Source organism: Dasypus novemcinctus, chromosome 23, assembly GCF_030445035.2.
Source record: "Dasypus novemcinctus isolate mDasNov1 chromosome 23, mDasNov1.1.hap2, whole genome shotgun sequence".
NCBI classification, from domain to species: Eukaryota; Metazoa; Chordata; class Mammalia; order Cingulata; family Dasypodidae; genus Dasypus; species Dasypus novemcinctus.
The window spans coordinates 14,286,257-14,299,376 of record NC_080695.1 but is presented as its reverse complement, the minus strand read 5'-3'; the positions used below and the strand labels follow the sequence as shown (position 1 = coordinate 14,299,376).

Below are 13,120 nucleotides of genomic sequence, written 5' to 3'. Positions count from 1 at the left end.
TATTGCCTTGTACTAATGATCGAGGTAAATTTGAATGAGATCATATGTGAGTGATAAAAATGGACTTTTTCTAATTATCTGTTGAGGTTTGTGAGAAAGCTTATAAAGAAATTGATTTACGTTAGGTTTGATAAGAGCTGTTTCAATCAATTGAGTAACCTGGATGACATGTGCCGAGTCTGAAAGGATGTTTATGGACTTTGGTATGTCTTGCAAAGCAGTAAGTACTGCTATTAATTCAGCTTGCTGAGCAGAAAATCCAGGAGTAGGAATTTTCTTAGTTTTATACCCAGTATGCCCAGCTGTGCCATTTCCAGACCCATCAGTAAAGATTGTAGGGGCATTAAGTAAAATCAGCAAAGGTATTTGCCATTGTCAGTGATTTTGTAGGCAAGCCTCAACTTCCTTGAGCAAAAGTGGAAGAATGATATGAGAAGGGTCCTGTCCATGAAGGGCACAAGTGCATTCACAGCCTTTAAGTATAATGTGGCCCATAAAATCCACATAAGGAGATAAAGTTTGAACAATACAGTTAGGTAAAAATATCCATTCTACAATATGATCTTGTTGCATAAGGATTCCCTTAAGGGAGTGTAAGGAAGGCAAGATAATCAATTCCAGTAGCTGTTCTGGATTAATGCGCTCAACTTGGGCACTTTGAACTTTTTTCCTCTATTAGTTTTGTTTTTTTTTTTTTTTTTAAATATTACATTCAAAAAATATGAGGTCCCATTCAACCCCACCACCCCCACCCCCCACTCCCCCCACAGCAACACTCTCTCCCATCATCATGACACATCCATTGCACCTGGTAAGTACATCTCTGAGCATCACTGCACCCCATAGTCAATGGTCCACATCATAGCCCACACTCTCCCACGTTCCATCCAGTGGGACCTGGGGGGATCTACAATGTCCCGTAATTGACCGTGAAGCACCACCCAGGACAACTCCACGTCCCGAAAACACCTCCCCATCTCATCTCTTCCTCCCATTCCCCACACCCAGCAGCCACCATGGCCACCCTTCCCACACGAATGCCACATTTTCTCTGTGGACATTGGATTGATTGTGTCCATTGCACATCTATGTCAAGTGGGGGCTTAGATTCCACATGGATACTGGATGCACTCCTCCTGCTTTCAGTTGTAGACACTCTAGGCTCCATGGTGTGGTGGCTGACCTTCTTCAACTCCATGTTAGCTGAGTGGGGTAAGTCCAATAAATCAAAGTGTAGGAGCTGAAGTCTGTTGAGGCTCTGGGCCTGGGTATCATATTCAGTCCAGAGATTCAAATCCCCTATATATATCTTAAACCCCAGCACCAACTACAATTCCAGTAAAGTAGCATGCAAGTCTTGTGAAAAGAGATCCCCTCTGAGTCCAGTTCCATCACGCAGAAACACCAGCTCCAAAGAAGGGCCATTTGACATGGCAGTGAACCCCATCTGCCATGACCATAGAGCCCGTGGGTCTCTTTATCCCCAAAAGAACCAATTCCTGGGGTTGTATCTACTTTATCTGTCTCTTAGACTCTGCTCAGTTGTGCATAAGGGCATTCCTTCTGACAACCTTCAGACTCTTTTTTAGAGACTCGTAGCCTTATAAACTCATTTCTCCTTTCCATTTCCCCCTTACATTAGGTCAAACAGCATTTTGAAGTCATGTTATTATATGTAGACAGGGATATTCTGCTGATCCGTATTGAACCTTTAATTCAAGGTCATTTTCTAGTTGCATCTTCAGCTGGTATGTGGTAGTGATCCCTCGGTGCCAGGGAGGCTCATCCCCGGGTGTCATGTCCCATGCTCAGTGGAATGCACTGTATCTACATACTGAGTTTGGCTTTGAGAGTGGCCACATTTGAGTAACATGAAGGCTGTGAGGAGGAAACTCCCAGGCACAATGCTACTCTAGGCCTTGTTCTTATTGCAGGTGTATAGGCTCACAAGCATAGCCATTAGTATCAGGTGCCCACTTTTGGGCCCTCATTCCTTCCTGGGTCTTACTGTTGCATCTGGGGGACTGCGCTGCTCCCCCAGGGACCACGACAGAGACCCCCCCACCAGGAACCCAGTACCCCCCCAGCTGTTGTTTTTAATTGTTTTAAATTCCTGTTCTGCTTCTCTCGTTAGAACCCAGAGATTGTTTAATTGAGGATCTCCTCATAATAGGGAAAAAAGATTAGACAGTTCATATGTGGAAATGCCCACTTTGGGCCTCAGCCAATTTATATCTCCTAATAATTTCTGCAGATCATTCAAAGTTTTAATAGAGTCCCTACAAATCTAAACCTTCTGAGGCTTAATTGTAATTTTATCAACAACAGTCCCAAGATAAGGAATGGGAGTAAACTTTAGAATTTTCTCAGGGGTAAGTTTTAACCCTGCTGCAGTCAAGCTCTTTTCTAAGTCCTGATATACTAAAATTAGAGTCTGGGAAGAAGGAGCAGCACACAATATATCCTCCATGTCGCCATGTATAATAAAACAGGAAGGAAAAGCCAGTCTGACTGGTGGGGCTATTAAGCATTCCTTGAGGAAGATATTTCCACTGAAACCTTTTCATAGGTTCTTTGTTATTGAAAGAAGGCACTGAAAATGCAAATTTCTCACAGCTTGGTGAGCCAAAGGTATTGTAAAGAAACAATCCTTTAAATCAATAACAACAAGTGGCCAGCTAGGAGGGATCATAGCTGGTGTGGGCAGACCTGGCTACAGTGCACCCATACGTTGAATGACTGCATTTACTGCTTGGAGGTCTGTTAAGTCTCCATTTGCCTGATTATCTCTTAATAGGAAACACCGGAGAGTTCCAAAGACTACAAGAGTCTTCACTATGCCCCTTATCTAACTGTTCCTTAACTAATTTATGGAGGGCTTCCATTTTTTCTTGGGTTAATGGCCACTGTTCAACCCAAACTGGAGAGGTTGTAGTCCATTTAAGAGGAATGGGTTTGGGTGGTTCAAGGAGGCTAGACTGAGCAGTGGCCATTATGGAAAAGGTGACTATCCTAATCCTTTATGGTTATCATGAGCTGTGGGGTCTATTGGTTGAACAATTCCCTGGTGGTGCTTACCCAATCCTAACCCTGGACCATGCCCTTGTTTCCTCATCAATTGTTGACTTTCTTTACTGTATTGGCTAACCTGGGGAATATAAATTTCAGCCTGCCATCATGCTAATAGATCATGTCCCCAGAGATTAATAAGTAAGTCTGCAACATACGGCTGCAGGGTGGCATGTTGCCCATCAGGTCCCAGACAATGAAAAATTTGCACACTCTGTTTTAAACCTCTAGGAATGCTGAGTCCCACAACAGAAATAGATGCATCTTGTAATGGCCAGCAGGGGGCCAATGGTTAGAATTAATGATAGAAATGTCAGCTCCAGTATTAATAAGTCCTTTAAACCATTTGTTCTGAATGGTTACTTCACAAATGGGATGAGATTCTAAAGTTTTTTCACTTAAGAATACTCCTTTTATTCCTGTACTTCCAAAACCATTTTTCCCTCGCACTTTCTCTCTAGCTCCTACAGGACCATAAGGGAGCAACAATTGTGCTATGTGGTCTCCAATATCAGCTTTCCATGGAACTGAGGTGCACATGATAACTTGAATCTCTCCTTAATAGTCACAATCAATTACTCCTGTATGCACTCTAACTCCCTGGGAGGTGAGACTGCTCCTCCCGAGGAGAAGTCCGACCATGCCAATTGGTAAAGGTCCCCTTATTTCCCATTTTTACACAGATGAGGGTATTCCCTGGAAGCAAGATAACAGGTTCTGCCATAGGGATATCTACGGCTGCACTTCCTGCAATGGCGGGGATAAGTCAAGGGCATTGCAGAAGAGTATCAGGGAATGCCGGGATTGCTCTGCTGAACCCAGAAAGCTCCCCATTGGAACGGGGCTAGGAGTGGCCCCAATGGAAGTTTCCCAACAAGGGAGTGCCATTCTTATGATAATTAGACTGACATTGGTTAACCCAATGATTTCCTTTTCTGCAGAGTGGGCACAGCTCAAAGGGTTTCTGAGCAGAAATATTCTGTCTGGGCAGCATTGTTTTTCCCTCAGACTTTTTCCAACAATCTTTTCTTTCCTTGGGACCCTTGGAGTTGCCTTTGAGCTGGACTCAGTAGTGTCTAAGAGGAGATGAGTATTCAACAGGTAGTAGCGAGACACTGCTTCACCCTCTGAAAACATCCTGATTACATGAATTTCTCGCAGTGACCACATACCCTTTGAACACAAGGAAGGGAGGCTGACAACACAAACACTCACAGATTCCAAATTACCACGAACCTTTCACACGTGAAACCTGATATCACATGGTCAGAATTATACTCTGATTACACACCAATATACTGACTACTCATACTCAGCAAAGAGTCTCACACATCCCATAATGACCATATACCCTGCAACCACACACAAATGCTCACAACAAACACACAGTCACACGAAAAGGAAACTTGGCTGTGCATCTTGGACTTTGATCATGGGGTATGAGCGTCAACATGGATGCCTAGGCCTGGGATGGGAAAGGCTTGTAACATAGGGACAAAATGCAGGGTGCTCTTAGATTGCAGCTACATAAAGTGCATGAGGGCTCGGCAGAGATGGCTGCTACAGTGGAGTGTGAAACAAGACAGAGGAGAAGCCAAGAGGACCTGAAATAGTGTTTTGGATGTGTCTTGTGATGGCTTGATGTTATGTACCCCAGAAAAACATGTTCTTAATATTAATCCATTCCTGCAGATGTGAACCCATTGTAAATAGGGTCTTTTGATGAGATTACTTCAGTTAAGGTGTGGTTCAACTGAATCAGTTTGGGCTTTAATCCAGATTACTGGAGTCCTTTATAAGCAGAGTGAAAGTCAGATGGAAGAGAAGCCACAGGGAGCAGCCAGGAGCTGGAAGTCAATGGAGCCCAGAAGAGAAAGGAAAAGCCAAGAAAACCCAGATCGCTGGCAGCCAATTCCAGAATGCCACAATCCTTAGGGAGAAAGCTTCACCTTGCTAACATCTTGAGTTTGGACTTCACTTAGTCTCAGAACAGTGAGCCAAAAATTTTCCCATTGTTTAAGGCTCCCAAATGTATGGTATTTTTTTTTGTAGCTAGGATACTAAAACTTATCTAATATAAATTGACCAGCACAAAATTAAAATGAAATAACTTTTCACTATAAAGTCTATTGTAGTTGATATTCATATACTGACCATAGCTCTCTTTTGGTTATTATTTGCATGGAATATTTTTTCCATCCTTTCCCTTTCAAACTATTTGTGTTTTTTAAATTTGAGGTGTCTTGTGTAAACAACATGTAGTTGGGTCAGGGTTGTTTTTTTTTTTAAAGATTTATTTATTTTATTTATTTCTCCCCCACCCATTGTCTGCTCTTTGTGTCCATTCGCTGCATGTTCTTCTCTGACTGCCTGCATTTTTGTCAGCAGCACTGGGAATCTGTCTCTTTTTGTTGCATCATCTTGCTACATCAGCTCTGTGTGTGTGTGGCACCACCCATGGGCAGGCCGCGCTTTTTTCATGTGGGGCGGCTCTCCTTGAGGGGTGCACTCCTTGTGCATGGGGCTCCCCTATGCCAAGGTCACCCCTGCGTGGCACGGCATTCCTTGTGTGCATCAGCACTGCACAGGGGCCAGCTCACTACACGAGCCAGGAGACCCTGGGTTTGAACCCTGGACCTCCTATGTGGTAGGCGGACACTTTATCAGTTGAGCCAAATCTGCTTCCCAGGTCAGGGTTTTTTATCCATTCTACCAATTTATGCCTTTTGGTTGGAAAATTTAAGCCATTTACATTTAAAGTAAATATTGATAATGCAGGCTTTCTGCCATTCTGTCATGTGGATTTTATAACTTTTATATTTTTTGTCCTTCATCCTACTGCTTACATTTGTGTTTAGTTTATCTTTTGTAGTGAAACATTTAGGATCACTTCTCATTTCCTTTTGTGTATGGTTTTTACATACTTTCTATGTGGTTACAATGGGGCTTAAATTTAACATCTTAAATATATAACAATCACACTCGATTTGATGCCACCTTAACTTCAACAGCATATGCAAACTATTCTTACACCCCTCTCACCCCCCACCGTATGTTGTTTTTGTCACAAATTACATCTTTATACATTATTTACCCAACACCATAGATTTATAATTGCTTTTTATTTATTTATATTCTAGATCATTTAAGAAGTAAAAGGAAAGCAGACTTGGCCCACTGTTTAGGGCATCCATCTACCACTTGGGATGTCTGTGGTTCAAACCCTGAGCCACCTTGACCCATGTGGAGCTGGCCCATGCACAGGACTGATACGTGCAAGGAGTGCCGTGCCACGAAGGGGTGTCCCCTGCATAGGGAGCCCCATGCACAAGGAGTGTGCCCCATAAGGAAAGCCGCCCAGTGTGGAAGAAAGTGCAGCCTGCCTAAGAATGGCACCGCCCACACAGAGAGCTGACACAACAAGATGATGCAACAAAAAGAAACACAGATTCCCATGCTGCTGACAACAACAGAGGCGGACAGAAGAAGATGACGCAGCAGGTAGACACAGAAAACAGACAACCTGGGTGGGGGGTGAGGGAAGAGAAATAAATAAATAAATCTTACAAAAAGAAAAAGAAGTAAAAGGTAGTACTAACATTTATATTTACCCATAAGTTACATTTGCCAAAGAGCTTTATTTCTTCATGCAGCTTTGAGCTACTGCCTAGCGTCCTTTCCTTTCAACCTGAAGCACTCTCTTTAGCATTTGTTGCAGGGCAGGTCCAGTGATGATGAACTCCCTCAGCCTCTGTTTATGTCTGAAGGTCTTAATCTCTCCCTCATTTGTGAGGGAAAATTTTGACAGATACAGAATTTCATTTTCTTTCAGCACTTTAAATTTGTCCTCCCATTGAGAACTCAGCACTTAATCTCATTGAGTTCCCTTGTACATGATGTGTTCCTTCTCTCTCTCTCTCTTTTTACGAGGTACCAGGGATTGAACCCAGGACTCATATGTGGGAAGCAGGTGCTCAGCCATCGAGCTACATCTGCTCCCCTGCTTCTCTCTAGCAGCTTTCAGGATTCTCTCTTTGTCTTTGGCATTAAACAGTGTGTGTCAGTGTGGATATCGTTGACTTTATCCTCCTTGGATTGTGTATTATGTCTTTTGTTAATTTGGGGAAATTTTTCCCATTATTTCTTCAAATATTGCTTTTAACCCTTTCTATCTTTTTCTTCTGGGACTTTCATTATGCATATATTGGACCTGTTGATGGTATCCCACAGGTCTCTTAGACCTGCTCACTTTCTGCATTCTTTTTTGTTTCTGTTCCTCTGATCAGATAATTTCAATTGCTCTCTTTTCAAATTCTCTGATTGTTCCTTCACCAGGTCCAATGAGCTGTTGGACTTATCCATGGATTTTTAATTTCAGGTTCTGTACTTTTTAATCCAAGCATTTCTGTTTGGTTCCATTTTATAATCTATATCTCTTTATTTAAATTCACATTTTGTTCATATATCATTTTTCTGATTTCCTTTAGTCCTTTGTCAGTGTTTTCCTTTAGCCCATCGAGGGACTTTTTAGATGATAAAAATAAAAATAATAAAATCTTTGCCTGGTATGTCCAATATCTGGTATTCTTCATTGATGGCTTCTCTTTATTTTGTTCCTTTGAGTGGGCCATCTCTTCCCGGTTTTTGGTGATTTCTTTGTTGAAATCTGGACATTTTAATATTTGAAAGTGGTAACTCTGGAAATCAGATTCTCCCCCTTCTCCAGGCTTTGCTGGTTTATTTTTCTTCTTATTATTATTGTTGAAGGCTGTGGTAGTCTGTACGTTTGGTGATTTTTCCAAACAACTTATACGAAGACTGCATCCCTGGACATATGTAGTTGCTGAAGTCTGTGTTCCTTAAGCTTGTATTCAGCTAACTCAGCTAGTGTTATGACAAGATTATCTTGAATGCCAGGAGCTAAGAGCAACAATAAGCAAAAAGAAAGCATCTTTTCAACAAGTTGTGTCCATGTTTGTGCCCTCCTTCAGCACTAACAAGCTGTAGAGTGGGCCTAGATAACAGCCTGAGGTGAAAACATAAGGTCCTCTGAGATCTTTTCTGATAATTTGTCTTGTCCTGGGATGCATGTGTGGCCTTATCAATTAACCTATATGTACAGATACTCCAAATGTGCTCAACTTCCTCTAGGAAAATTCACAGCCTTTCCAACCTGTCCGGGTGTTATTCCATGTTTCTACTGGTAATCCTTTGCCCCAGGTAGCTGAGGCTTGATAGTTTTCTTATGGTGTTTACGTAGCCCTGTCGGCTCTGTCGACATCAGAGTTAAGTTCTAGGACTGGTGAGACAGAGACGAGTGCCCTTCAGGCTGCCATACGAAGCATTGGTGTAGGCATGTTTTACATCTGTTTTTGTCAATGAAAATAATAATGAGAAAGATCCCTTTGCCTCTGCCTTGATATCTTTTCCAAAGTGCCAGTGGCCTTTATATGTCTTCTGTTAAGGGGATTTTTAAAGCTTTGTCTAATTCTCTAAGGTTTACATGGTGTTTGAATGTCTAAGACCAACTTAGAATAAACAAGGGCCCTCCTTTTACTTTATGCTTTTTCAATAGTCAAGGCGCATCAGGGATCTAGACCATTGAAGGATCTGTCCAGTGGTCTGTAATCTTAAAGATTTTTCCAGATGAATTTAAGAAGCTAATCCCATTTCTGTCTATATTCAGGGCAACTACAATTGCAGCCTTTGGGTGGCAATTTCTCTCCCCAGCATTCTCCTCAGAGCCTTAGCTATATCCTTATTGCGGAGAGTATAAATCAGAGGATTCAGAGTGGGTGTAACAATGCTGTAAAACACAGAGACAACTTTGTCTAGCAATGGCGTGTGCTGGGACCTGGGCCTTATATATGTGATGATGCCGCCACCAAACCAGAAGAAAACCACAGTGAGGTGAGAGCTGCAAGTGGCAAAGGCATTTCTCGAACTCCCAGCTGAACGCATGTGAATGACACTGTGGAGGATGACAGCATAGGATGCAGAAATCAGGAGGATGGGGAAGAGGAGAAGCAGGATGCTGCTGATGTACACTGTGGTCTCATAAACCAGGATGTCGCCACATGTCGCCTTCAGAACAGCTGGGAACTCACAGTAGAAGTGGTGGATTTTCCGAGGCTCACAGAAAGGGAAGTGCATCAAAATCACTGTGTGAATTAGGGAGTGCAAGGATGCTCCCCACCATGACGTGACGGCCATTATGACCCACCTTTCTGGTCATGAGGACAGTATATCGCAGAGGATGACAGATGGCAACATAGCGGTCATAGGACATGAGGGCTAGGAGAAGACACTCTGCTCCACCTACAGACAAGTAGAGGAAGTGCTGCGTCGCACAGCCCACAAAGGAGATGGACTTCCTGCCAGAGAGGTAGTTGGTGGCCATCTTGGGGATGGTTGTGGAGACGTGCATCAGGTCCATGAGGGAGAGCTGGCTAAGCAGGAAGTACATCGGTGTGTGGAGCCGGGGATCAGCACAGATGAGGAGAATGGTGAGGGTGTTACTGCTCACTGCCGTGAGGAAGAGCACCATGGTCAAGGAGAAAAGAAAAACGTGAGTGAGGGAGTCATCAAAGAGCCCTTCAAGGATGAAGTCTGCCAGGAACGTCTGATTCCCCTGCCACATCTCCTCGTTCTCAGTCCCTGGGGAAACAGGAAATGGACATGGTCTGTGATATCAGAAATACTGGGGTTCACCACACATCGCAATCAGTACTCTTTGATCTAAGAAAGAATTTATGAAGAGAAGTGTTTTTATATGTGTAATTATTCGACAGCTTTAGTTATTGAAATAGCTTTTTAAAAAGAGAGAACTTAAAATCATCCTTCATATGCATAACCACACTGTTCCAAAATATCTAAACTTTATTAAGTGCTAAAACATTTTTCTTTTGCTTATTTTATCAGTTATGATTTAGCCAGAGAAGCAGAACCACTTAGAAACATGCACATAAATATACATATTCACATATATACTGATACATATATATATACGTGTGTGTGAATGTATGTGTAGTGGGTTTTTTTTTAAGATTTATTTATTTTATTTATTTCTCTCCCCTCCCCTCCCACCCCCACGCCGGTTGTCTGTTCTCTGTGTCTATTTGCTGCGTCTTCTTTGTCCGCTTCTGTTGTTGTCAGCGGCACAGGAATCTGTGTTTCTTTTTGTTGCATCATCTTGCTGTGTCAGCTCTCCATGTGTGCAGCGTCATTCCTGGGCAGGCTGCACTGTCTTTTGCGCTGGGCGGCTCTCCTTATGGGGCACACTCCTTGCGTGTGGGACTCCCCTACACCGGGGACACCACTCTGTGGCATGGCCCTCCTTGCATGCATCAGCACTGCGCATGGGCCTCTCCACATAGGTCAAGGAGGCCCAGGGTTTGAACCAAGGACCTCCCATGTGGTAGATGGATGCCCTAACCACTGGGCCAAGTCCGCCACCTCCATGTGTACTGGGTTTTGTTACATGAATTTGGCCTTACACAATTGTGGGGTGTAGTTAAGAAGTCTCTGTAAAGCTGTTGTCTTTGTTGTCTTCCGATGATGGAACCTGAAGTCCACAAGTCAAACAATCAGAAAAGGACGATGGATATAAAGTGCAATGGATCAGGAGTGAGCTAGAACCAACAAAGCATGACCTGGAACCCCAAGACTGAAACTCATTTTATATCTTGTTGCTTCTGGAATTGTGTGTAGGCTTCTTAAAGAAGTTTGGGCTCTTCTTGATGGGGCTAAACACACACCACTGGCCCAGAAGTCAGAGAAGCTAAAGGATGATATAGGAAAGGAAGAGTAGCTGAAGGCCCAGCTGCTGTTTCACACCAATGAGTGGAGTCAGCAGATCATTAACAATATGTGCAAACTGCAAAAGGGCTGCTTCTATTCTGCCTTGTAAATGCCCCAGAAATAACTCTGTGGCCCAGAATCATGCAGGAAAAGAAAAAAGAGAATTTTGGAGTGAGTGACTTCAGCAAAAACAGCAGAGTAGACAGCTCACAAATCAGTCCCTGCACAGAGACACTGGAAAAATGGGTAAAACCTGTCAGAATCAACTTTGTCAGAAGTCTGGTAAATGATCAAAGTTTTATAGCAATAAAGCAAATGTGGAATCTAGAAAGAGATAACTTAAAAATGGTAGGTGAGCTTTGTGGCATTTTTATTTGCCCTTGTCTCACCCCACTCACCTGGCTGAGTGGCAATCATGAAGATAGCAGGTCATGTTCACATTGTGGAATCTTGGTTCTTGAGGGATCAGACAAGATCTTATTCTTAAAGAATTGTGTTTTTCTGTTTTCACTTACCTGACGGCTACCTGAAGTGAAGGCACCTAACTTGGAACTCTCTCAGTGCAGAAAAGTGGGCCACTTAGAAGGCATTCCTCAAATAATGAAAGACAAAAGAGTAACCCACTTCTGTCTGAACAAAAGATTACTTTTGAGGCAAATAATAAATATGCCCAAAACCTTAACTCTTTAGAATAATTCTTTGAGAATTTTTAAAAGGCTTAAGGCATTGAAAAGCTAACTAGTGGGAAGCGGAATTGGCCCAGTGGATAGGGTGTCCATCTACCATATGGGAGGTCGACGGTTCAAACCCCGGGCCTCCTTGACTTGTGTGGAGCTGGCCCATGCACAGTGCTGATGCGCACAAGGAGTGCCGCGCCACGCAGGGGTGTCCCCCGCATAGGGGAACCCCACACACAAGGAGTGTGCCCCGTAAGGAGAGCCACCCAGCATGAAAGAAAATGCAGGCTGACCAGGAATGGCATTGCACACACAGAGAGTTGATGCAGCAAGGTGACACAACAAAAAGAAACACAGATTTCCGTGCCGTGGACAACAACAGAAGCAGACAAAAACAAGAACACGCAGCAAATGGACACAGAGAACAGACAACTGGGGGGAGGGGACGAGGGGAGAGAAATAAATGAAATAAATTTTTTTTAAAAAAAGAAAGAAAAGCTACCTAGTATGCCAGGGAATTTATTTATTTATTAGTTTTTAGGGAGGTAGCAGGGATTGAACCCAAGACCTTGTACGTGGGAAGCAGGCACTCAATTACTTGATCTACATCCTCTCCCATATACCAGGGAATTTAAAAAGCTATGTACCTGCCCCAAGAAGACTCATGCTCTGATAAAACTTAAGAAGACCCTAACCTTTCATTCCGGCTGATTGTTTGACTCAGTGCAAGCAGGAATTGAAAAGGTAAGGATAAAGTTGTAAACAGTCTGGCTAAACTTTGAAGGAATACCCCAGCACAGAGTCAATCTGCTAACACTGGGAAGCTTTTGGTTTTCAGGCTCCATGCTTTCACAGAAATCTCTGTCAAAATCCTAGCTGACCACAAGCCAAAGCAACAGAGACTTCAGAGACCACACATGACAAAGAATACAGACTTTACAAAAATAGTTTAGAAAAGTCATTAAACAGACAACAACCCATGCAAGCAACAAAAACAAACCCTGAGGATGGAAAGAATCTGATTTCCAGAGCTATCACATTAAAAAACAAATTACACAGATTCCAACGAAAAATAACAAAGCATGGAAGAATCAAGCAAGTGTGGCCCATTCACAGAAAAAATGAAGAGAAACTGTCCCTGAAGAAGCACCCACATTGGACTTACCAAAAGAAGTCTTTAAATCCACTGTTTTGTATATGTTCAAAGATCTGAAGGAAGCCATGGAAAAAGAGCTAAAGGAAACCAGGAGGACAATAAAGAGAATATCAATAAAGAGAAATTATAATAGGGAACCAAAAAGAAATTCTGTGACTGAAATGAAGAGCTCACCAGCATTTCAACAGCAGATTTAAGGAGAAAGAATAAAGAATCAGTAAACTTGAAGATAAGTCTATGGAAATCATCCAAAGGAGGGTACATTTTTAAAATGAAGAGTCTAAGAGACATGGGGAACACCATCAAGTATATGAACATATGTATAATGGCTGTTAAAGAAAGAAAAGAGGGAGTGGGAGAAAGAATATTTGAAGAAATAATGTCTGAAAATGTCACAGATTTGATGAAAGACATGTTT

General features: G+C 42.6%; 1 protein-coding gene across 1 annotated transcript; it reads right to left on the bottom strand.

Moving 5' to 3' along the window:
- Positions 1-8,751: 8,751 nt before the first annotated feature.
- LOC101441034 (olfactory receptor 2AE1-like) lies at positions 8,752-9,709 on the bottom strand. Its single transcript, XM_058286734.1, is given in 2 exon segments — positions 8,752-9,286; positions 9,288-9,709. Coding segments are annotated over 2 exon segments (957 nt in total).
- Positions 9,710-13,120: the final 3,411 nt, after the last annotated feature.